The following is a 25,814-nucleotide window of genomic DNA, read 5'->3' as shown; positions in this document are numbered from 1 at the left end:
TATGATATTGCAAATGTCCCCGTTGTGGGACTGATAAAGGATTATCTTATCTTAAAAATGTAAATGTTAAATTTACACTTAATTAAAGCCACAGAGTGTTGAGTTTGAAAATGTCTAACTTTGGCGCCACCCTGTGGCCGCATACGAAAAAGGCAACCAGCAACAGACAATAGAAAAACAAATAATCCAAAACGTACTAATTCTGACACGCTGTGGCTTCAAAAATCTTGATTGTAATCAAAGAAACTTACTTTAAAGCTGCGCAAATTTTAAAGTTTGAATCAGCAGCAGCTCTAATGACTCTGTTCAACAATGAAGGGGTCCTCTCGTGGTGACAAACCCACCAAAGTGACCATTTAACTCTAACCCACCTCTGCGCTGATTAGATCTAAACATCAGTGCATTTCCGGACACAGTAGCCAAATGTCTTTAGCGACGACGTTCTAACCAACCCACAGTAGATCAGCACCAAAGAACACAAAGACTATGGCTCAGTCCCATTTCCCAGTTTTTACCCCTACCCCTAATTTTTAGTGTCACCGTGCCCCTGAGAACAGATTCACAAGGGGTGGTGGTTGAAATCTCCCCCTATGAAACACACACAACCAGACTAATTTTCCAACACGGCGTCCTTAGCTGTGGAGATTTCTCTTGAGTTACTTTGGCAGTTGTGGTATTTTCACTTGCCACTTGCCATTTACCTGATGGAGATACGCATATGCTCCTGTTTCATTCACAGCTTCACACTGTCATTGTCACTTCACATAAAAAAGAACACTGCTTCGTTGCCCGGCCACTGGAGATGCTTTACAGGTTAACAACTCATGCCCCTACACTGCCCGGAGCATGCTCCGGTCTGCACTGAGCTGTACCAAGTGCAGCTACTTTGCGGCTGGACTCAAGTTCAATTTCCAGTGTTTTCAGGTGATACTATGTGCCATCTGGAACGTGTGCACGACAGTCAAAATGCAGCAGTCATGCACAAATCAGTAGTAAAAATGTAACATTAGGTAGCTGAGCACTTAGCTACCAGTGTAAAACCATGAGTCAGTTCTTTTAAATCACTAATATAGTGAAGTAACATACTGTTAGTTAGTTAGGTAACACAGGTACATTGTAAACAAATTTACAGAAGAAACATAGTGATTTTAATCCAAACCAGAATGTTTTCCTGAACCTAACCGATTATTTTTCTTGCCTAAAATGGCTCTAAGGAGGAGGTGGCGGAGGACGGGATGCCGGCAAAACTGCTGGCGATCATGGACAATGTCTCTCAACAGACTCATTCAACCCCGCTGCATAAAGGAACAGCACAGGAAGACATTCCTACCTGGTGCCATCAGATTTTACAATGCTCACTCCAAAACATACTAAGAATGCACTTTAAAATTGTTATTAACATAAATACTGGACCTTATCCTCTTACACCCTATGTTCCACTTACCTTTTCTCTTCGATACCTCAGTATTTTAGTTTATTCTATGGCTATCTTTTTATCCCTAACCAAACTGTGACTGTATGACATTTATTGCTGCAATGGTAGTGTTCTTTAGGGAGCGCTGATATTTGTGGGTTTGGGAGACGCTGTCCATCAGCCTATTCAGTTGTTTAGGTATGAGGATGTGTTGGTAAGTATGGGATTACTGATATATGGGCCCATGTTGTCCTTTAATTGAAGAAAATTCATATAGTAATTATGTTACGTTGATCATAGAAAAAAATGTAGGAACAACCATACTTCATTTGAGCATTTCACTCATTTTATTTTACACGTATTTGCACAAAGTTATCATCTCGGCTGACATCTCACTGGGAGGATAAAAAGATGAACAGAGCCATGAGGCTTATTTGGATATATACTTTATTCTGCTACTGTGAGAGGTGATAACATTCCATTAGAGTTACAAAAACATAAATCAGTTTTCTTTACCCGTGTGGTACTTCCTCACTCTGACATGACGTCTGCAGAGGTAGTGAAAAGACTGACTGAACATCTGAAAAATAATGCCGTACAGTAGGTTTACCCTGATGAGAAAGCACACAGTGCGCCTGCTACTGGAAGGACGTCATGGACTGAGTTCACTGCCGAGACAAACTACAGTACAGAGGTCCAAACGTGTGAACACAACTGTCCTCAGAGGTGTTCGTACACAGATATTGCATCCTTCAATATGTGAACAGAGCCCCATAAACACAATATATAGCAAATATAGTTAAAGACAAAATCATTTATAAATATTTATATGATGTCTTGTGTTGCTGCTTATTTGTTCATGTGTGTTGAAATGGTGTGAGACGAAGACAGGTGTGGATTATTGATGGGAAGCAACCAAACCAAAACAGGTTTGAGCAACACAAAAACTATTTTCCTGTGATCACAGAAAACATGTTGAATGGTCGGTCTAGCACAATAAGGCACAGTTAGCTCAGCAGCCAGAGTCCTTCAGCCCTCCAGTAGCAAACCACCTTGTATACAGTCAACACCCATACATTCTGTTCTTTCTACACTGATATGAAAAGAAATCAAAAAATGGAAGTTTGTTCAAGCACGTTGCGAGATTTGCTTCTGCAGATTTGAATTTTGTTAAGTTATGAAACACTTTGAGGCAGATGGAGGCGGAGATGATCCAGTAGCCACAGAGATTTGCTTGTTTTTCAAAATTTAGGCCTTTTTAAATGGAGTTTTGAATGTAAAATGTTTTAATTCCAAAATAAATTCCAAGACAAATTATACACTTTAAATATTCTGAGACAAAATACAAAAAAAAAAAAAACTACATTCATGCCCAGAGCACATAATTCAGAGCCAAAACAAACTAATAATAAAACTACTTATTCCATCTTATTTGGAAAAAAACAAAAAACTGCAGTTTCTCCACTCGGTCCTGTAATTTTTAATCCAGCTCGTTTCTGCCTCGTGATTGAAACATTATGAAAGTCTCAAACTCAAATCTGCTGACATTTCCGTGAGCTAAACACTGTGTGAGCTGCTTACTGCATCTACTGGAAAATAAGTGGCAGATCTTCCGATCTCTTACCATCTTAAAAGCCTTCACATTCTGCATATTGACTTCACACAAGGGGGGCGGGGACACTACACAGCAGTTGATACAGCAAAGTTTCAGTCCGCTCATTTCCTAAAGTGAACAACAGTTAATGTGCGCTTACAGAAATAATACAAGAGGGATGAAAGCGTTTAACCTCCATTTTCATTTTAAACTCTCCGCTAAATTTTGGTCTTAAGGAAAAACTCAAAATGAACCTCTGTTTCTAAATATAATGTACACACGAAGAAAAGAAAAAGAAAGACAAAGTATAATCGATAAGGCTATTGGTGCACGTCAATTTGAAATCAATTACCCTTATCTGGATTACATTATTATAACTTATTACTTTAGAATCAACCCTATGAACCAAGAAACATAGAAAAGTATTGCTTAAATTTGAACAAAAAATAACATTATGGGGTTTTTTGGGTTTTTTTTGCATTACGGTAAGGAGAATACCGTAGCAGAACACTTCAAACATCGTTATTTACTTCTGTCGTAACTCGCCTCCATATCAGCAGAGAACCGTGTCGACCTCTAAACCAGCAGCGCCCTTCTAACCGAACAATGTTTACTCCCAAGCTCTTATCATAGATCTGATATGGAGAGTGTGAACCAGGTGATTTTCAGTTCACAGATCTTTTGAAGTTTGAATATTTCACAGTATTCAACAAGAATACAACAATTATAGACAAGAAAATATATAGCAAATATTAGATTACATTTATTTCTGATTGCAATTCATTGTTTGATTATCTCATGACCCCTCAGAGTCCTCTTCTGATCGGCAGGTTTGGGAGCTGCTGCTCAGCACTACGGTTGTTATTTCTGCTCCACGCAGATTGCTATTTTTAACGACTGAAGAGAACATGGAGGGTCAGTCACAATCTCTGCATGCATGGGAAAAACTTTAAAAAGGAAGAAATTCCAATGGTATTCTCCTTGGGTCCATCAAAACCATTACGAGGTTGTTCTATTTGTATACTTTGACATACAAATATAAAGAGAGCGTATTCATTCTAACAAAACCTCCACCAAAAAAACAAAAGGAAAGAAATGTACTGACATCATCCATTAAAAATTGAACCTTGCTTGGTCATTTTAAAAAACTAAATGTATGAGAATGAATGTGTTCTCCTTTTGAAAGGGATGCTTGGCTCTCTTGTACCTTTTGGTCTGGGTGGTTTGGAACCAGCAGGGGGCAGTGTTATTTGGTAGAAAGTGATTGTACAACAGTCTGTCATTGAGTGTCATCATGTACAGTGGGCAGAGCCATGTGTGGATTCAGCAAATGGAAGTAGCCCCGCTTCCTTTTAATTAAGTGCAAGCAGGATAAGCTAACATTCAGAAGGTTATTCATTATCAAAACTATTGACAGGGTACAGACATGGCAATACAAAAATACTGTCTAATATTGGCGTGAAATGCTGGTGAGCCAAGTGCATGGTGGGAGAATCTGAAGAGCTAAGCTATCTGTCAAACTCTTTATCCAAATGAAAAGGAAAACAAGACTGGCTCATCTCAAAGAAGTCAAGTGTTGAGTTAGACTGAGAACAGAAGTGCGCACAATCTGTCAAAATTACCTCGCGTTCAATAAACGGCAGAGCGGATATTCTCAACAATGTTCCACCGACACCCTCGGAGCACGTCCGGACAAACACAACAACGGCTGATTCCTCTGATTTCACAATGAACCGGAAAAAAAGTCTTCACAGTAACGGAGCGCTTGGTCGTAATGAGCTTCGGGGTGGACAAGGTACACGGTGGAGAGCCACGGCTGCACAGCTGGATGATTCTGCATGATTGTGTGTTCGTGACTGCTTTGAAAAAAAACGTGTTATTAAAACGGGTTTGGCTTTGTTAGGACATCTGAGGTTTGGTCAGCGTTTGAGGCAGAGGCCGGGGACGAAAGGTGATCGACGGCACAGCGGGATGACATTTACAAAAAAAAAAAACAACAACACACATGGAATGGATAGATCTGCGAAACTACACTAACACTTCGAGCAACATTTAGATGGTTACATGATACGTTCATCCAGCACGTTAGTTTGCACACGATACGAACGGTAAGCTTCGATAGCATTCAGTTATAATTAGTAGTATCAGTAGTTTTTCCTTTAGATGTTTGAACGTACCGCTGTGAATGTTAGTGAATTAGTTCATGAAGAGACGATATAACGATATAACACTATCAAGTATTCACTGTACAACTCCCCCTGCATTCATTACGTTACATTTAAGGCAGTGTATCATAGAATGGACTCACACTGACCACAAGACATACGTCCCCCTGTATGCCTGCATTAAAATATGAGATTATATTGCTCACGGGCTCTATGTGTAGAAAAAAAAAACACACTACTGCGCAGATGGTTTTTGGTCATTAATACCCTTTTTAAGGCCCACAGAGGAAATTACATTCAACCATAATTAAATTCACGGAATTGCAGCAATTTCATAAAGATGTTGAGGGTGAAGTATGGCCATTTCTCTTTTTAGTGCAGCATATATGAGCACAATACGGAACAAAAGACAACCTACAGGAAGCATTTTGACTTGAAAGTATTAAAGTGGGACATTTGTGCAGGTTTTTTTTTTTTTACTACACAACGTTACAGTGCTCAGGCGGCCAGCGTAATGCACTCGGACCAGCGTCACCAGCTGCAAACACATCTGTTCGTTATTTATGGAGGTGGGAATTTTAGAGCACCCGGTTGCCATATTAAACACAGTGCAATTAGGATTTTTGCGCTCTCGCTCGACACATATCACCAGATGGACCGAGCGTCTCCGGTGCACTGGGATTGCCAACGCTGCGTTCACACTGCGAGGAACACAATCAACAAGTCCTACAGAGAGCTGACTAACCGGGGACAACCAGCCAAACTTTTCAGGCTTTTTAGGCTTAACAGATGTCACATTTCAGCTCCTCTTTCACTCCCTTTTGATAGGACTTCACTGAAATTAGCATAAAATGAGAACAGTCGATTCAAGCCTTTTATAATCTGCCCAGTTCTCCACAACTTAGATGTGAAAGAATACAAGAAACGACATCTTAAAAGGACGAAGCCTGGAGAATGGGTAATTGTTTCGCTGTTAGGTTTCAGTGCTACAATACTTCTGATCTGACTGCACAGGTGGTACATTCAGAGTCCCTAACTGCCCGCAATGTGCCAAAAGTGAATCTCTGAGTTGCTCGTGGTGTGAACACACAGTTAGGAATCAGCATTATTCAAAAAGTCCCCAAGTACAGACGCTGGCTGTTGTTAGAATAAAAACAGTGATCTTCCAGTGAGAGATTGTTATCTCTAACCACTAAGAAATCTTCCACCGCTTTCATTTTCAGTCTGCTGGTGCTGTTGGAACAGTGACAAGACGCTGACGCTGTATTCACGTCATATCGGAAGACACAGTGGGAAAACGGAATGACGCTTGTTGGTACAGTTTGGAATATTTTACCAGGTTGAAATTTAAATCAACCATAAACAAACTGCGGCAGTTAAAACTTTTCTGAAGCGGTAGTGATTGTCTGACTAAATGTACCTAATTTACTTATCAACATAGCATTTGATGCTATTTTAGCCATCGTTGGAAACAGTTTACAATACGTGCCAAATACCTCCGACTATAGTCCCACATCCTGATTGTGACTGCCACTAGGTATCTTGAAAATACCCCCACCCCCCCAGTTGCAGTCTTGTATTTACAGTAAATCCGATATGAGGTGAATGTGGCAAAAAAATAAATAAAGTTAGTAGTACACTGTTTCCCATTTTCCATGACATTTTCTGACTTCTGAGCCTCTTCACATGCATACAGTATCTTACAATTTTCTCTCTGGTTTATATCTCTGTTAGTCACACCTGATGCTCTTTGACATACAGACATAATTCCTCACAGCTTCCTACAATGCTGTTGTTGCTTTGGCAGTTAGTTTCAGACAAGTGCAGAGGACCCCGAACAGAGCCTGGTGGAACACCGAGAGGCACCTCTTGGCTTGGAGCTCAGTTTGATCGTAGTGGAGGGTGTTGTGAGACTGCCACAGAGGTGAAGGTGAGCTGTTGGCAGTGCAGAAAGTTCTAGATGTTGGTTTCCCGCTGCATTGGTTCCTCATCCTTTTGATTTTTGTCAACCAGCTCCTCCGACGCTTGGGCTTCCCCATCAGCCTCCTTCTGGTCCTGAACTGGGTCTGGATCTTCTGTCTCAGTAGGTTTGTACATCTCTGCATGCTTACGCTCACGCTCCAAGAGTCTGTAGTTGATGAAGTTCCCGATGAAGAGCCAAATACTTGCCAAGATAACAACCGCTCCACAGCAAAAATACATGTACTTGTAGTTGTTTGTGACATCAACCAGTTTCCCTGCAAAAGAGCACAAGGTTTGTTTTTGTTTTTTTTAAATGTAAAGTATCTGCACAGTTCTAAAAATTGCCACATGCAAATGAGATTCAATTTATAGAAACATGTCCAAAAGTCTGTGAGTATTATTAAAAGGTGCAATATGTAAGACCTTCAGTTGAAAAAAAAATATCAACAGAATATGAAGAAATAGCCACTTTGATGTTAGGACTTCTTTGTATTGTGATGCAGAGATACATTATCTATACATGATAGCACCGGCTAGTCCTAGTCACAGTTCAAAGCTGTAATAGTGATATATACATCAACACAACCCCGCTGCACAAAGCTCAAAGTCTGGACAGCTAGCTGCACTGCTAACTGGGTAAAGTACACATTTTTATAGAATCAAAAACACAAGTAGCTATCATAGCTCATAATTTATGTTGAAGTACTCCACTTGTATTTCTCTCCCTCTTCCAGAAAATAAAGTCATAGGCATAGTTTGTAGGCAGTTATGAGACAAAAGTCACATCTTTTTGTTTGTGTAAGCATATTTTCCCATTAGAAGCCAAGGTATTGTCTCATTAGCACCCAAGCTAGCTCAAAAAACTTTAGTGACTGATGAGCACTTGCATATTCCCGACTGGCTAGCATGTTGACAATTAGCAGACTAGTAACAGTTGACTAGTTTGTCAACAAGTTCTGACATATAGTCACTAGGGATGGGCATTTCAAGCAAAAATGCTATTCTCTAGTCTATATATAACTCACATTTCCGGATGCCAGTAAAAACAATGGAACAAATATTTGCTTACACAAAACTAGTCGCATGACCTATTGAAATATTTGAAAATCATGACCCATCACTAGTCACCACCTAGGTATAAAAAAAAACCACTGTACTATTCTAGAGTGACTGGGTGATTTAATAATGTTTGTGAGTTTATTTGACTGTCTCTAATAGCCAGAAGTGCAAATATTTCTTGACAGTGCAGGCAGCTAAAACCATACATGGAAGAGAATGAAATTTGCTGTCAGAAAGACAAATCGTACCTGCTAGAGGGGGCCCAAGGAGGACCGGGCAGCACTCTACAATGGTGGTGAGTCCCACAGCACTGGAGAACCTCTGAGGCCCAACCAGATCCATCAGTGTTTCAAACAGTACTGAGCTGACCATGCCGAAGGCAAAGCCGAAGAATATTGCATACACCACCAGACCCCTGTAGCTCTCCACCAGTGGGCAGAGTATGTGGCACACCCCATTGTACAGGACAGCAAAGCTAAAGAAGTACTGGATCCTGGGCCGGACCCAGCGTGAGTTGGCCAGAAGCCCCATGGAGGGCCTGGCAAACATGTCGACAAATGCCAGAATTGAGAGCAGGAAGGCAGCAGAGTACTCATCCACACCCATGTCCTTAGCGTAGGCTGCAAGGAAGACGATAGGTGCAAAGAAGCCCAAGAACATGATCACATTTCCTGACAGGTAGATGAGGAAGCCACGATGCTTGAAGAGTGTCAGGTCCAGGTACTTGTTGACCATCTCCCAGGCAGTGCGCTTCTCTTTTGTTGTAGTGGTGATGACGGCTAACTCTTCGTCCTTCTTGAGCTTGCCGGGTGGTGGTGCCAGAGGTCTCATGAGGGAACCAGCCACACAGCAGTTCAACAGCAGGCCACCCAGAATCAGGAAACTGCCTCTCCAACCAAACTGATTAAAGAGGTACTGGTTGAGAGGAGCCAGGGTGCTGAGGAACACCGGACTACCTGCCATCGCCAGCCCGTTAGCAATGGGACGCTTCTTCAAGAAGTATTTGCCTATCATCGTCAGCGCTGGCTGCAGGTTGAAGGCTAGTCCAAGTCCTGTGAGAAAAGATTGACAGAGGTACATTAAATTGACTTACTCAACTAAATAAAGACCAGTTGAAAAATTTATACTTGCTAGCGCCATGGCTCTAAGAAATGTCAGATAGGTTGTTTTGGGGACAGCCTTCCATTCCGACACACCTCCATTGCGAAACCCCTCCATACCGAAACACCCCTACTCCGAAACACCGCTGTTCTGACCCTCCCCCCAAAACACAACTGTTCCGAAATTAAACACCGCTGTTCCGAAATTGATTGTCAAGTTTACATTACTTATTGCTAATAGGCCTTTGTCACTATCTTAATTTATTATGTAGTATATTTTCGCTTGCAGCAAACACATTTAAACGTTTGTCTAATCTTTTTACACGCGCTATCCGTGGTGCTGAAATCCCCACTTCCAGCTGCACTCGCACAATTCTGAAATAAACTGTGGCCCATGGGTGCGATCTGCCGGGGAATGACTGGCACAGACATTCCTTTGCTCAGAACCCATATCAGACTGTGTCTGAATATGCACGAAGATCGGTATAACGCATTGGAGCAATTTTCATACAATTTCGGATATTTAGCATGATAAAGTAATTTCAATTCAACATAGCCATTTGTCCAGCTGAAGCATAATGAGAGTTATGTCATTAATATGAAGTAGGCTTGTTTTGCGGTTAATCAGCCACATGATCCGTTTGAACCCACAAAGGAAAAAAGGATAAATGCGCAGCCTCCCTTTCCTTTCTGATTGTGTCCGTTCGGAGTGGGGGGGTTTCGGAATGGAGGGGTTTCCCCAATAGCCTTTTCGGAATAGCGGGGTCTTTGAAAAAAAGGGAAACCCCGCCATTACGATGAATTGAAGTCTATGTTCGGAACAGCGGGGTTTCGGAAAGGCGGGGTGTAATCGGTTGTTTTTAGACCAATATTCACATGGCAACCACTTTGGGAAACCTCAATGTTGGGATAATGTTAGGCTGTTTGTGTTCCAGGTTGCAGGTCGTGTAACCGTGCCACAGTTCACAGTTAAACAACACATTTGATAAGCTGATAGCTAAAGTTAACATTCAACCACTTCCTAGCTAACATTAGCATCAGTGCGTTTAACTTCCAGGCTTGAGAAAATGTGTCCTAGATGTGCGCTGATATTTTAGATTAAATTACACCTTCCTTATCATATCATGTAACACTTTCAAACAGTAATGTTAGCTTTTTTTACATTTACAAAACTTGCAACCTTGAACCCAGCTGTACAACACTTGAGCTTTCTTTCTTAACTCTATCACGACAAAACCAAGATGCTGAAGAAGAAGCATGACTGTCTTAACATTTTAACTTACACTTCTCAACATGAGTAAAGGACATTGGGATATTTTACTGTTTAACTTATTATTAGCCTATTCTGTCACAAATCTGACTCTTAATTTGTGCTTTGTGAATATTTTTGGTCCCCAGAAATAATGCGACACATTTCCTTTGACTTTATTGCATATCCATGCACATGTATACAGTACATGCATACATAGACCCATATCCCAATATCCTTAACTGATTCTGAGTTGTGTGTAATGCTTAAAGTTACTACATCAATAAATATGAGTAAAACTGGGTGTATTTTATCAATAATGGTACATATTAAAGGTTTTTCCATTAGGCAGTTTTATTCATATCATCATCATCCTCTAACATAAAATCACAAAGAGCTTCCCACAGTATGGCCTATAAAAGATCCTTGGTGCAGAACAATACACACTTATTGGTTTGCTCTCTACATGTGGGTATTGATTATTTGATTGTTGGTTCATGTCAATTCATGTGGGTTTCAATGGGCCATGGATTTATGGTTACACTGTACAGCTACAGCATTTCTCTGAAGAGATTTAATAACGGCAAATGAAGGAAAATATCAGCTCTCATGGTACAACTAAATTATTTCTTTGTATGAGTTGCAACCAAGCATATAAAGTGATGTTAAAGCAGCATAAATTAAAGCACAAACCACATTTGATTGAGTAAACAAAGCAAATGCTCTTCCCACAACAACAGTTTTATTTTTAACCTGCTACTTAGACGTAGAGGCTAATCTAATTAACTCTAAATGGACTTGAGTGGATTTAAATGAACTTACCACCAATAACCCCTATGCAGAGGTAAAGCTGCACCACACTGGTGCAGAAGGAAGCTAAGACCATACCAGTGGCACAGAGGCAGCCCCCCATCATGACGATGGGCCTGCAGCCGTACGTGTTGACCAGTATGCTGCTGATGGGACCTGGAGCAAAGAGAAAACATGAAATAAGCACACATGTTAGATGTTTACAGTAGCAAGGATCACTGAAAGGGAACGCGTAATGATTTAATCTGCTTAGTGCTGCATGCCAGCAGGAGGCATACTTCTATTTATAGCAGCACCAGGGCGGTTTAAATTTTTAAAGATGGCACTCCCATCACCTCGTGTCAAATCAGTTTAATGAGGTAACTGACGGTGTGCAGAATGAGACAAGTCTTGCACACGAGGGGCTCATTTTATGTTCTATAGAATGTTTTTAACACACAGATGCATCAGGTAATGTGTTATTCTCCTGCCTGTGCTTTCAGCGGCACAATGTACAGAGGAGAACAGCGAACCATTGTATACACAAGCCACAAAAAGCAAGTAACAAAGCACTCTGCTTTTTCTGGCATTTGCTGAGTAGTGTTTATATTTAGCTATGCCAGAGATGTTCCTGCCAATCTCTGTCACTGAGAGCCAGCAGCAAGTCTCAAATGTGGTTAATCAGAACTAAATCCCCAGTTTTACCATGTTATCTGAATGACTTCATTAAAAAATGAAAACAAAGGTCAACACATTATAATATTTATTCCCAATCTGTAAATGTCCATTAGGCACAGCAACTTCCTGATTCAGCTTTGATGGACTGTATTTTCAGTAGCATAGTAGTGTGGGCTGATTAGGAAATGTAATTGATGAACAGTATGCTATGAATTGTAATGGACATCAGGAGAACATTAGCTGCGTTCATTCATTTTCATTTTCAATGACTGATGTGTAGCTGATGTTAGCTTACTAGCTCAGTTAGTCATGCAACTAGTAGACTGACTACGAGCTAGGAGCACCGGAGGAGCGTTGATGTCAACACCACAAGCAAAGGAGCTTTGGACCAGGACTGGCAGGGGCTAGGTGGTTAGCATGCTAAATGTGGGAGACATCTCTGCAACAGAATACGTACACGTCACAACATCAAAAGTATTATTGATAACATTATGTTGATAATTGAGAAACATTTTTAAACATTTTCAACTAAAATTTGTACATATTGCACCTTTAAAAATTGCTACAAATTGTTACGTTCTGGGTTTTTAAAACCAAACCCAGAAAACATGATGGACAGAGAGAGCATTTCCATTTAAATTACAATGATGAAGCAAGTTTCCCCTTAACAAATGGCTCGACACCAGTATTCTCAGGTGTGTCAGTGAGTGTTCAGTCAGCTGTCAAGGCGTATTATAAATACAGCTTAAGAAAATCGGAAGCGTTACTGGGGTGAAAAAGGCTGTTTATATCCTTGGGATGCTCACTTTGTTTTGAATCTTTTTAATTATGTCTCGGGTCACGGAATTCTTATGTAAAATAAGTTTTGTAATACGCTGCTGCTGCATTACTTTGTGCTCCATTGTTTACTTTTTTTCCACTTCAGGTGTATAAGAGCATTTAATCCGTTTTATATATCTCGGTACAAAACATCCTCTGAATAATGTGGCTGCTCAAAGCAGTTTTTAGGAATCTGTGCATCTCATAATTGACACCTTCCCCTATCCCCTTGCTGAATTTTAAGTACAGGAGGTGGGAATTGAACGGGGAGCGAGAAAAGTAATGAAAGATGTATTTTTTGAAATAAAGCTCTCATTACCAGCCAGAAGATGTATCATATTTCTGCCAGGCCCAGTGCAATTTAAAAAGCCACGACGGGCGAGCAGTCATCTGACTTAATTTGCTCCGCATGAATCTTTTTTCGACCTTGAGGAAAGTTCCCCCTCATTTGCATCCGCAGCAGTGATCAGTATTCTCGGGGGCTCGGCGGGACCCGAATCGGCCGAGATGAGGAAGCCCCTGAGCCTGCACATTACCTCCCTTGAAAAAGGCTTATCATCTCCTGGCCAGACACAGCGCGGACTTCATTACACAGTGGACAAAACCCTGAACTAAATATAACCACCTAGATCCCGAAAGGGAATGACACATATAGAAATGTGTCTAACGTTTTTTTCAGCGACCCTTTAATGTGAGCTGCAGCGAAGCGGCTGCTACAGTTCATGATGTGAGGATGCCGACTATCCATCACACTTCAAATAGGATGAAGTCGACAGAAATGGAAGCAAACAACTTTTAAAAGCTGTTCCGCTGCAAGAGGACACAGACATGGTTCTCCTAAGTGACTGCGTCTGGCTGCCGACCCATTACATGGATATCTACAGGGACATAATGGACGGAAACCAGCCTAAAACCGGTTTACTTAGGAGATAAAACTTTACACACTGTTTCAGGTTGACGTGAGGCTAGAGCTGTCTGAGCAGCATCAAACTGGAAGATGCTAACATCGTTGAGAAGTAGGCTACTGAAAGAAAGGTCACCAGCTCAACTTCCACACTGACGAGATAACTATGGTCTGGAAATGTTAACACCAACTGAGCGAGGTCCTTTCCACTGGAGCTGATCAATGGCCGCAAGATGAGACCGTAGTTGTACTGACTCCAAAGCAATGATCTCAGGAAACATCCTCCCAAAAATAAAGTGGTTAACCGTCTCCGTCACAGTGTCAGAACATAGAAGGTATACTTCTGTGTGCCTCCAATAAAAAATAAATCTCACATCTCTGTTGTTACCACACAGTTTTTGTTTGATGTGAATTTGTTCTGAGATATGCTAATTTTTAAGATTGCTGCAGCACCTCTATTCACCCTCCGTCTCTTTAAGGCCCACCTCCAAATAGCCCCATCTGCTCTGATTGGCCAGCTTCTCACAGGCCTTAGCAGACACACTGCTGTTTTAGTATCAGCTCTACTGGAGTTTTTGCAACCCATGTAATGTTGGGGGTGTGGCTTAGGGTGGAGACAGTTAGCTGTGACATCACAACCTCACAGAAGTGCGGAAAGCTCATTTTTGTCTTCCACTTTGTTCACCAGCTAGTTGATAAGTTTGTTTTTGGTGGCAGACAGGTAGTGTTGATATTTTTGAAAATTTTTCTATGAGAACTGCCGGCTGCTGCAGCCAAAAATGACACTAAGGAAAGCAGTGAGAGTAAATCAATCCTTATTTTGATACTTGACTGAAAGAGTTCACATAAATACAGGAAACTGCAGCTTTAAAGGTTTTTTTGGCAATATTATGTCCATTAGACTCGGCGATTCACAGAACTCTAAATGATTCTGGTTGAGAAATGGTCCCTGTGCAAACTATTTACTGCACGCTCCATGAATTATCCAATCTACTGTAACATGCACACTAAACGACTGCAGGGTTGAGCGCTCAATCAGTTTCACGTGCAGTTAAATCCAGGTAACCTCAATGTGCTCTCCAAGTGAAAAACACTGTGCATGGTTATTTTACATTAAAACATTAAAAAAATAACAGAATATGAAGAAAAAAACAGTTTTGACTTGATGTCAAAGACCTCTATTTACTACTACTGCTACAGTGATGTGTACTGAAGTTAGCATGCTGCCATTCCAGTCGAGTACCACCTTGTACCTCAAAATACAATCATCTGACAGTATTGCTCAGGCCTCTGGTGGCGCGCACTGGCCCGATAGAACTGCTAGCTGCACTGCTAACTGAGCTAACAATTCAAAACCAGCTACAGTTAGCAGCAGTTAGCGGGTACTCTGGTGACATGCTACCCTCTGTTTGGACTATGATTTGACAGGTGGCCAGTTCTTACACATTGCAGCTTTAAGTCTTAATGGCTTAAAGCACCAACTGGTTTTTCAAGGTGCAAAATTAAAATGAATGACACCAGGAACTGTACAAACACAACCATGAAAAATGTTGAGTGTTCTTTGTAGGATGATGAAAAAAGGAATTCCCTCAGTGCTTCACTGAAACAGGTTTATAGGTTTGTTTGTTTTTTGTTTCCTCGTAATGAGTTACTTAACCAGGTTGCTCTACTTCCTTTTTGGCATCCTTACATGAACCTGTCTTTGACTGACAGTGAACCTAACACGGATGTGCAGTGTTTCCACACCGCCTTCGCCCAAGGTCAAGTCTCTCTCTCTCTCTCTCTGTGTATCTGGATTAGCGACACTGATCCAACGCAGACACACTGCTGCCTGCAGCTTAAACCGCGTCATCGCAGTGCGACGCTGGCTGCGCTGGCGGGACGAGGGAGGTGTCGCCTTGCGGCCGTCTGATGTAATGCTGTGAAGGATTGCACTGCGGCGCTGAAACATGCCTACGCCTGTTCTATTTACAAAGAACGGTTAATGAGGCTGAAGTAGTGGATTCCCACGAACAGTATACAGCTTTGAACCACACCTGCTTTGCTCTCTTTCACAACAGTCAACATACATTATAACATATAATTAAGTAATATTGACGGTGTTCTTCTCTTTATCTGTACAAAAAGGATGTCTGCTTGTAGGAAAGATGTTTGCCAGGTGATTTGCATGGTTGGTTTAGGCAAATGACTATGCAAATCCTCAGAGAGGTTAAGGTTATTATCCTACCAACATGTCTTATTGGTGGGAGGATGTTCAGGTATCAGGCTGACTGATGACTTCTGGGGGGGGGATGAGTGAGTTAGTGGCTCACAGATCAATGTGGCACAATATTTAAGCTTTATGAAAACATTTAGACATATCTAGTTTACATAGTTAGTTGATAAAGGCTTATGGCACTCTATGTTGCTGTAGTGGCAGGTGCGTCATGCAAAAATCTAAAATCTCGTCATAAATGAGCAGATGTGATGTCTCTTGTCCAAAAATAGAGCCGACTGTACAGGAGTATAGGGCTGCCACTACTGATTCTATTCGTTATTGAGTTATTTATGAACATCTTTGGATTAGCCAATCATTTGTTCTATCAAATACCACCAAAGAAACCCCGAAGTAGTCCAACCAGTATGTTTAACCAAGCCATGCAGGGCGGTTGTTAGGTGCAATGTTGCTTCGGGCTGAATGCCACCATCAACCCACAAATATGCTCGCAAACGAAAACACTAACGCGGAGGTGTAATGGGTTTAATGTTACTGTCATTGCAGTCAGTTGTTAGCATGCTCATTTAGGCTGAAGGAAACACAGAGCACAAATACCGCTGGGGGGAATGTCACGAGTTCTACAAATATTCAGTCATAAAGCAAAGTGTTGAAGTTGAGATCTAACACGACGATGACATGAAGTACGGTTCTAAACAGAAGGATTTGGGAAAAAAAGTGACAACTTTTGTAGGGAACAAAATGAGAGGATGACTGAAGTCAGTAGGATGGATCAAGATATCCATCCAGATACAACAGTTCAGAGATATTTAAGTCTGGGGGAAAGTGGTGGACCGAGCGACTAACAGTGAACGCGCATTGATATCGTACGTGTCATTTGCAACGTACAATATTGACATTTCTACCAAACGTGTCACGTCACATTCACGCTACATTAGGTAATCATTAATGGAGACGAAGTGGGATTAGATAAATTCACACTTCTTCCTACTCATTTACAAACATGTTATTAGAATTGACTGTATCTTATGATCTATTGTTTTGCTGGTTTGTTTGTCTTTTAAAAAAGAATGTACATGTTGGAAATTATGATTTCAATCAATCAGTCTATAGTTAATCAATCTAACTATGACCTGCCTCTCTAACTAACAAGTTTAGGTGGTCCCAAAAATACCTGATCGGAGCACCCTTAGACAATACCAACATTTATTCTGGAGACTGGGTTGGACGTATTCCTGACTGGCAAAAAATAATATGTCCTATACAACTTTAGTATATATTTTGTAAAGGGGGAAAACCTTGCAACTCTGTTTTGGATCATTTTCATTTCAAATTTGACAGTTCGGAGTCACGAGTGCAGCACTGAACAGTAGTGATGACACTAATTTCTGCAATTTGGAGCAAGTTTATTAATATCCTCTGAATGGCTGAGGTGTTTGCTCATTATCAGGTAGCTTCACAGTAATGACCGAGCTGTGTAAACACACATGCGCACACACACACACACACACACACACACGAGGGAAATTAGAAAGGTGTGAAACATTCAAACAATGACTGCTTCTCTCCAACATAAGAGGCAGAACGAGGGAGCAGATGTTTAATGAACAGCTGATGAGTGCAATCAATATGAATGAATGAGTAACAAGAGCCGCTCGCTTGGTAACCTCGCACATTGACGACATCAGCGCACGATAATGACATGCAGCCATTGTAAGGCTGAAAACTGTGACAGCCGACACACAATTTGTGGAAAATGCTGCTCTCTTAGGGAAGTCAGAGGTGAGAGGAAATATGTTTTCTGAATATTCTGATTCAGGTAAAAAAGTCAAATAAATAAAAAATTATAATAAACATTCCTCTCTCTCTCTCTCTCTCTCTCTCTCTCTCTCTCTCTCTCTCTCTCTCTCTCTCTCTCTCTCTCTCTCTCTCTCTCTCTCTCTCTCTCTCTCTATATATATATATATATATATATATATATATATATATACATATATATATATATATATATATATATATATATGTGTGTGTATATTGAAAAAGGGAAAATAATAATAACACTTAACATAAACAGTTTGACTAAGCTGCTTGTCACTATGATCAGGACTCGGCATGTTTTAACTACAATAAAAAAAAAATCCAGTTTATTAGAACCTGTTTACGCTCCCGTACCGCTTGTTCTGATGTCATCATAATGGGCAAACTTGTTGGTTGACAAAATGTTTCACTAACAACAAGAACACATACCTGCTTGTAGATGAAATGGTGGGAACGATAACACAAAACAAACATTTAAGCGGTTCCCTAAAGTAGTTAAAAAAGATGCGTTACCAAAATATGAACTGAGCGGGCCATTGTGCGGTGAAATGCAATATAAAAACAGTCCTTCACAAAGAAAATCCACAGTCCAGCTGCATTGAACGACTTAAACGGATGGTCCGCAGGCTCGTAAAGGAAACCAATTCTCATTTTTCATGTCACTTTACAATCCGCTCTCATATGGCTTATAAAAAAGTGATTAAAACCTATAAATTGCTACAAACTGTTATGTAGTGCTCCTTTTAAAAGGTAGGGTAGGCGATTCTAGAGAAAGGTATTTGATTGTCTAGCTCCCATAACATGCTTTTGGTCTCATCTGTGAATAGTTTTTAAGCTCAGTAGACGGATAAGATTTGCAGCATGGAAACCTTCAAGGACGCTGGACCAGCACCAGTGTTTTCTAATGAAAAACCCTGATGTACCTGCGCGTTGTACCACGTAGGAAAGTATCTGTTTATACAGGTGATTCTGGAAGGAGGCCCAATGTCTGTTAATGACCTTACACGTAGCCTTTGGCGTTTATCCACTGACATTTCTTGCTACTTATCGGTCAAAACATATGCTGATACCAGTATATCTTAAACTAGATAATAATGACTGCTGCTGTTTTCTTTGTCCACCATACAACACCTACCTAAAAATCCTTTCAAATATGAGGCGATATTATTCCGCACCATCATTGTATTCAAATCTACAGTTGTAATAAGTTAGTCTGATCTAAACCTTCACTAAATCCGTTTTCTGTTCTTGGGGGAAGCGGCGCTGTACAATACAGGAAATGAGCTTTCCCAGGGCCTGCTGTTGACCGGTGCAGATGGTGACAACAGCGGTAGTTCGAGTGACAGGAGGATTACAGCGTGGACAGATGGCAGCCGTGGCGCTGCCAAGCAGAAGGCTGCAGGGCCGGAGCCGAAGCGAGAACTGTACAGCAGGTGATCGCAGCAATATGGTGGAGAAAACGACCTGCTGGAAACACATTCTGACCCATGAAGCCCTTCAATCAACAAGCGATGGAAGACCATGTGGAACATCGTAAAATGAGTGTGTGAGCTCCTTGGTATTGTAGGTATGCAGCAGAACAAATCCCCTTTTTTCAATTTGTACAGCGCTTATTTTTTAAATATTTGAAATGCATTTATTTTCTAAATCAACATTCTAAATTTGCTGCTTGGTATCATAACGTGGTGCTTTTGACTGGTTATCTGGAGGCTCAGCGTGTGACACCGCGACCGCATCCTGTGATCTCAAATCCAGGTCACGATTTGATGGCACGACCCACTTCACTCTCTTATCCTGTTAATTCTTTCTGCATTTTAAGTAGAAAAAAACCCCAAAAACGCATGAATCCAACGAGAGCTTCAGGACCAAATTCCTGCATGAATATGAATCCAGCGTGCGTCTTCATACTTTCTGGCCCTCAGAATGTAGCGCCTGCGCACCGCCTCCTTCCAACAAAGGTAATCCAAAGTGTGACGAAACGAAATCTGGAAGAGATTCCCCTGAAAGCGGGTTAACACTGTGAGTTGGAGGATCATAGTTATAACAGAGGAACTGGATTAGAGCTCCTCTGTCCTACTGGTGCGATCAATTGTTATCATACATAATTAAAGCTGCATTAGCCACCTTACCACTTTCGAATGAGCCGACTTCCTGTTTGCAGACTGGACAAACAAGAACTGAAACAAAAAGCACTTATACTTGTTGTGTGCTTATTTGGTCACAATTGACATTATGAAAAAGAAGACAGTTAAATTCATTTTCTACAATAACAGTGCCGTCTATGTTAGTGTTCTGAGATTATTTGATCGCTGCATTAACTGTGTGGACTAGAATTGGACTCTATCAACTGGTAATTCCAACGGCCACAGAGAACGTTAACCAGCCTGGGAACCAATGTTTTGAGTCGACGCTTCTCATCTTTGTTATGAGCAGTTGAGATTTAACACCAGGGATTTGTTGAGGATATAGTAATAACTGGTTGCTGCGGGTTTTGGTGGCACGGTCATTAGCCGTCACCACGCTGCAGCCATGACAGCAGGACAGCTAACAGCCAGCTGGACCTCTCTTTTGTATGATGTAAAATGAGGACATCACAGCTCCCCAAAAGTAAAGGCAAAACATTTTGACTCCCCCTGCTGGCTGACTGCAGGATAGGTCAGCATTACTGCACCCTCCATGTTAGCAAACAGGCCAAGCTAAAAAACTAGCTAAAAGTACATGTCAAATTAAGTCCCCCCCCACCAAAAAAAAAAGTTCTGTTCAGGTAGTTCTTATCACACTGATGTATGTTCATCTGTTCATTTTCTCAGCCACTACCGTGCAGAATCTGGCTTCGCAGCCCGGCAACGCAGCCCAGCAACGCAGCCCCAGCAGCACTCGTTTCCTGGAAATATTGGCATCATTTTTGTTCAGTGGGAGGAAGTGGAGATGTGTCGGCCATCTTTTATATACAGTCAAAGGGACGAAAACAACCCTGAGTGAGCAGGAGCTGCCCTTGAATCAGCGGTCATTGAATCCATGCTAACCTTAGCATGCTAGGCTAGCTGGATTTCAGTTGAAAGTTAGCAAGCTCAGCTTGCTAGCTTCTACTTTCTGACTGAAACCGAAACTTAACAGAACAAAATTTCCTACCTAATGTCAAATGTTGTGAGGGGACAGAGAATTTAAATCGCCGGTGGTTGATGGCTAGCGCTGCGCGGGCAGATGTTCTCCGGGTAGTCTCCTCGCACTTGTTGCGATTTGGATTATGTTTCACAAACAGCTGCAGCGTGATTATATACATTTAGTTTTTTCAGAAAGTTCAACTGTGAGTATGACTTTGACCTGAGCTGAAGTTAAAAAGCAAGCGTCGACTCACCTGCGGCATACATGACCGCCAGCATGATGGAGGAGATCCATGCGATCTGACTGTAGGAGGCATCGAAGATGACCTGGATGTCCTTGAAGAAGACCGTGATGGCCTTGGGGAAGGCGTACGAGAAGCCGATGGAGATGAAGGATGCGAGCACCACAGCCCACCCCCAACCGCCGTCCGGTGGGGGCACGGCCGGGGGACTTGTGGCCGGAGGCGGCATCACTGGCCCACCTCAACGCTGACTGCTCACTGCAACGACAGAAGAGAAGATGGAGAGGAGACTTAAATTCAGCAAGGAAAAAAAACCTACTACCAGCAATCTGTTGCGTCTCCTGCTTTTTTCTTCCTCCTTGTTTTTCACTTAATTTTGTCCCCGGGATTGATTATTGATCAGTCCGGGTTACTCAGGCTTTTTACCTCTTCTCTCTGAAGTCCTTCAGGATGGAAAAATAAATCAAGCTTAACCCGAGCAGCTGATTATAAGAAAAAGTTGCAGATCATTACTGACAATATATAGATGAATCAGACCACCAGCTGCAGCTCTTCTTGATAGTATAGAGACGGCTGTGGGATTATAATGGAGGTCAAAAGCGTCGTCCTCCCTGTCATTCATGGGAACAACTGCCAGCAGTAATGCGACACGTAAGGGAGAAGGACATACCAGAGGTCCGTATCCTGGAGAAGTCAGGCCAACACACACACACACACGCACACAGTATCAATAATTGCAGAGGGAATGCACTCACTCTAGCTGACCGACCAGACCGCCCCGCCCAGTAATCACCTTGAGCCATGCCGCCCCCCCGCACTCTACACGGTAATGGAAACAGGTCGCCGGCCGTCAGCTGAGACAAGCGTAGTAGTAAAACCAGGTGCTGCTGTTTACAATGCAAACACGCAGCATTAACAAAGACAAGGGCTATGACTATCCACAGCCACACTTCAGCCTTTTTTCTTTTTTTCTTTTTTTTATGAGCTGGAGAAACACACACACACGATTGTGCACAGTAACCTCACGTAGCTTCACCTTTTCTAAATCGGCCAGGAACTAATATGCAGCTACATAATTAGCTCACGGTGCACACTGAGATGAGGGGCGGCCGGTTTTGGTCTCACGGGCACGAACAGCCAGTGGAAGATTCAACACGTTTCCTCGTGTTTGTGCAGCAGCAATTACTTTAGATTAAAAAAAAAAAAAAAAAAAGGGTTGTTCAGCGGTTCAACAAATAAGGCTGTGGAACCGCTGCGACAGCCAGCAGAACAGAGAAGAGTTAAAGGGGCACGCAGCCAATTTTACACGCCGAGGTCAGGTTTTCTTCAGATGGTTATAGTACTATAAACACAGACTAGTAGAGTATGCTCTGTGATTCTGGAGGGAACTTTCTGAAGCCTGACAAAAGTACCCCTGATGATGTCATCAGTGAAGCAGCCTGATGTCAACAAGGTCAAACTATGAATGGAAAAGCAAACTAAAGCTTCAGTACTCGGGAATGTGTGCAAGAGACTCAACAATCAACCATCTTTCTCCAGAGTCACTTTAAAGTAACATAGTTAGTAACAGTATTTGTTTGGTTCCACTCCCTTAAGTCAGTGTAAGTGGGTTGTTTTCCATTTGGACCAATATGCATTAGAATTCTTCATCAATGCTATGATGCAGCTAAATTTGAAGTGCTTTTCTTCTCTTTGGGGCTCCCATCACAGCATCCCAGTGTCTGAACAGCCAAAATGGATGCAATGTCTTTATACAGGTGAATTAAGGATGATGTAAAAAGCAGGTCAAGGCTCACAGACAAAAAAATGTCAGTTGTGTTTCAAATGGCTCGTTTCATTCGACCACATTCCAACACCCAAAGATATAAAAGGAGAGGTTCACAGAAGGTTTTGCAGTCCATGAAACATTTCTGGAGCTTCGTCTTTTCAAATGGATTTGGGAGACGGGGCTTCTGGAGACTTGGATGACGCTGGATGAGCCGTATGGAGCCATTTTGGGGTTTTTTTTGGTTATCATTTTAAGTTATAAAACAAGTCTCCATCTACTTCAGTTGTTTAGGCAAATGCTGCGACACTGTTTTGCTGTGAAGCTCCAGAAATGTTTCGCAGACTACGAAACTTCAACCGTCTGTCCGTTGGCTCATGGTTGACTAGAAAAAGACAGAAGATGTCTGGGTGAACTCATCCTTTCCATTCACCACCGTACCCGACACAGCAGCTGAAACAAGCGCAGGTTCTGCCTTTGACTGACTAAAACAAATTCAATTTGTCAATTCATTTCATGTTGATCGACTAATCATTTAATCAGCTATTTGTTGCAGCTCCACTTTTGACGGCTTTGACATTTCAGTGTGGACAACCTGGTTGTGACAGAACACTGACCACGTGAAATGAGATCTCCAATGACTGAGCATTGGTGTAAATCATGAGCCCCGCTGCATCCAAAAAACAAGCACGGGGCAAGTGTTTCAGCGAGAAAGAGAGAGAGACACACACACACACACACACACACACACACACACACACAATATAACTTGAAAGGTCAACAGAGCGAAAGGGTTACCACTGTTTATAGTCATCAATCATTCAATAACAGCCTGAAGCAAAGGTAGTTGCTGGTACATGTCACCTGATTGACTCTTTCTGTTAGGCTAACAGCAGATCACTTCATCCCCTTGGCTGGTCAAGCCAAACTGTTTCTTAACAATCACCTGCAGGCACACATACCTCCGCCTCCTGCCATTCACCTGTCCCAGCAGTGCTACAAAACCGTCCCACCAAAGCAACAAGCGGTACCCCTCCTCCGAAACTTAACCCCTTAAAGAAACTGCAACTTTGGATTACACCTTTGAGTGACTCCTCCAATGCCATCGCCCTGATTATCAGTTAATGGCCGCTCCATCAGTGTGTGAATGGAAGTGCTGTATCGCACGTCAAATTCTCTGAAAGCAAAACTAAGGTCCGTTTGAAGCTTTGGTGCTTCTGTCGCTGACAAGTAACAGCCAGCGCAGGGTAAATGTGGGTGGAAGTCTACATTTCACAGCAGCGCGCTTCGTTCAAGAACATCAAATCCTTGCAAGGGGACACTTAGGTCTTCAGAGCGTCTGTCGAAGACACGTGACAACCCGCTTCCAGCATCAGTAAATAATGTCGCTCTCCTTCCTCGTTGCCACTCTCGCCAGATCAGGTTGCGCCGTTGTAGAAACACACGCAGAGTTCTACGCTACGTGTCAGCAGGAGGCCGTTAATGAGACAACTCACCGCTGTGCCGTTAAAAACACATTTGTAAAAATGTAAATAATTCCAGAATGTCGAATAAAGACAGAAATGAAGGGGAAGCTGTTGGCCTGTATGGAGACCGGAGAAGGTTCACTTGTTGGGTTTGAACGAATAATTCATTGTTATTTTCATATTCACCTTCTTCATTGATGTTTCTGATTCTGATGACTTGTTAATGGTAATTTTATGAGATATAGAGGCACCTTTAGCCTCCATAGAATAAGCTCAAAAATGCTAATTATTATTCAATAAGCCCTCACCCAAGCTTTCCAAAGATTCCAGATTCATCATCTTATTACACCATCAGAATATCATAAAGCCTTTACAGCATACAATATTATACATTATTATTGATGATGACATTTTTACAAATATTATGTACGTTTTACAGAGATTTTGCTGAGGCTGCTTTTTAAATTTAATACATTTGAATCAGAGCACTGACATTTTTAAAGCAGTATTCATTTTATGGGTCACTTGAGGAGGAGAGGGGAACAAAAAAAAAAACAAACATCATTCCTGCTTCAGGCCACCTAACATGAATGTCAAATATTCTCTCTGCGTCTAGCTCAGTTTAAGTCTCCACCAGCTCCTGAGGGAAACATCTGGCATTTTACCAAGTGTTTGTCATTTGGTGAGATAATCTGGTTGCTGCAATAAGAGCAGTGAAAGAGAACTAAAACACTAAAGCTGTGGGCTGAAAACCAACACAAACACCCTCTGTACAACTCTTGACTTCAGCATCAAATCAACATTTAAATCTTTTGGGGATTAATGAATTCAAGCCAGTGCGAGGTTTAACCAACAATAAGTGGAGCCTGTCTTCATTTGCGTACGCTAAATTTGTTTGGGTCTTTTTATTGTGTAACGGTAGTTGCCTACACATTATAGGCTTAACACTGGAGCAATAGCATTGATAATTATACCTGGTTTTAACTGGGTTGAAGACTGAATACTAACAAAACACGTCTAACTTAGCTGCTAAAACCAGCCTGCTGAATGGAAATATATAATCCTCTATGTATATCCCTTGTATTGCCTCTTTAATCAAAGTTGGAGATTATGCCTTTTTTTCCAGAGTTCCATACAGTGGTCTAATCCATGCTAATCAGATTACAGGCTGTCCGCCGCAGCACTCAGTTTAGATACTGGTTTTGATTGATTGAACGTGCTGGGCGATGCACGGGTGAGCCTCAGAACTCGTAAGCAGCTTAAGATGATGGGTTCGAATATGAAGCTTCCAAACTGATTGACCATAAAGGAGCAGCTAAGGAGAGGAAAAAGGCAAACTTTCAGACGAGCTTGACGAATTTGGTTTATGATCGACCGTTTAAGTACATAAGAAGTTCAACAAAGCAAAGTCACTTTTCAGTCGCCACAATGTCAACACTTCGTCTTTGCTTTGGAAGCCCAGATCCTCATC

General features: G+C 41.7%; 1 protein-coding gene across 1 annotated transcript in view; it reads right to left on the bottom strand.

Moving 5' to 3' along the window:
- Positions 1–1,738: 1,738 nt before the first annotated feature.
- zgc:165507 (monocarboxylate transporter 2) overlaps positions 1,739–25,814 on the bottom strand; it is a 32,266-nt gene continuing 8,190 nt past the window's right edge. The window contains exons 2-5 of the mRNA XM_030440142.1: positions 21,125–21,370; positions 11,366–11,509; positions 8,443–9,246; positions 1,739–7,410 (exon numbers count right to left, since the gene is read on the bottom strand). Coding sequence (XP_030296002.1) covers positions 7,130–7,410; positions 8,443–9,246; positions 11,366–11,509; positions 21,125–21,341 — 1,446 coding nt within the window. The 5' untranslated portion in view covers positions 21,342–21,370 and the 3' untranslated portion in view covers positions 1,739–7,129. The remainder of the gene's footprint in view (positions 7,411–8,442; positions 9,247–11,365; positions 11,510–21,124; positions 21,371–25,814) is intronic.

Source organism: Sparus aurata, chromosome 14, assembly GCF_900880675.1.
Source record: "Sparus aurata chromosome 14, fSpaAur1.1, whole genome shotgun sequence".
NCBI classification, from domain to species: domain Eukaryota; kingdom Metazoa; phylum Chordata; class Actinopteri; order Spariformes; family Sparidae; genus Sparus; species Sparus aurata.
Note: the sequence above shows the minus strand (reverse complement) of the source record. Positions and strands in the feature narration are given on the sequence as shown.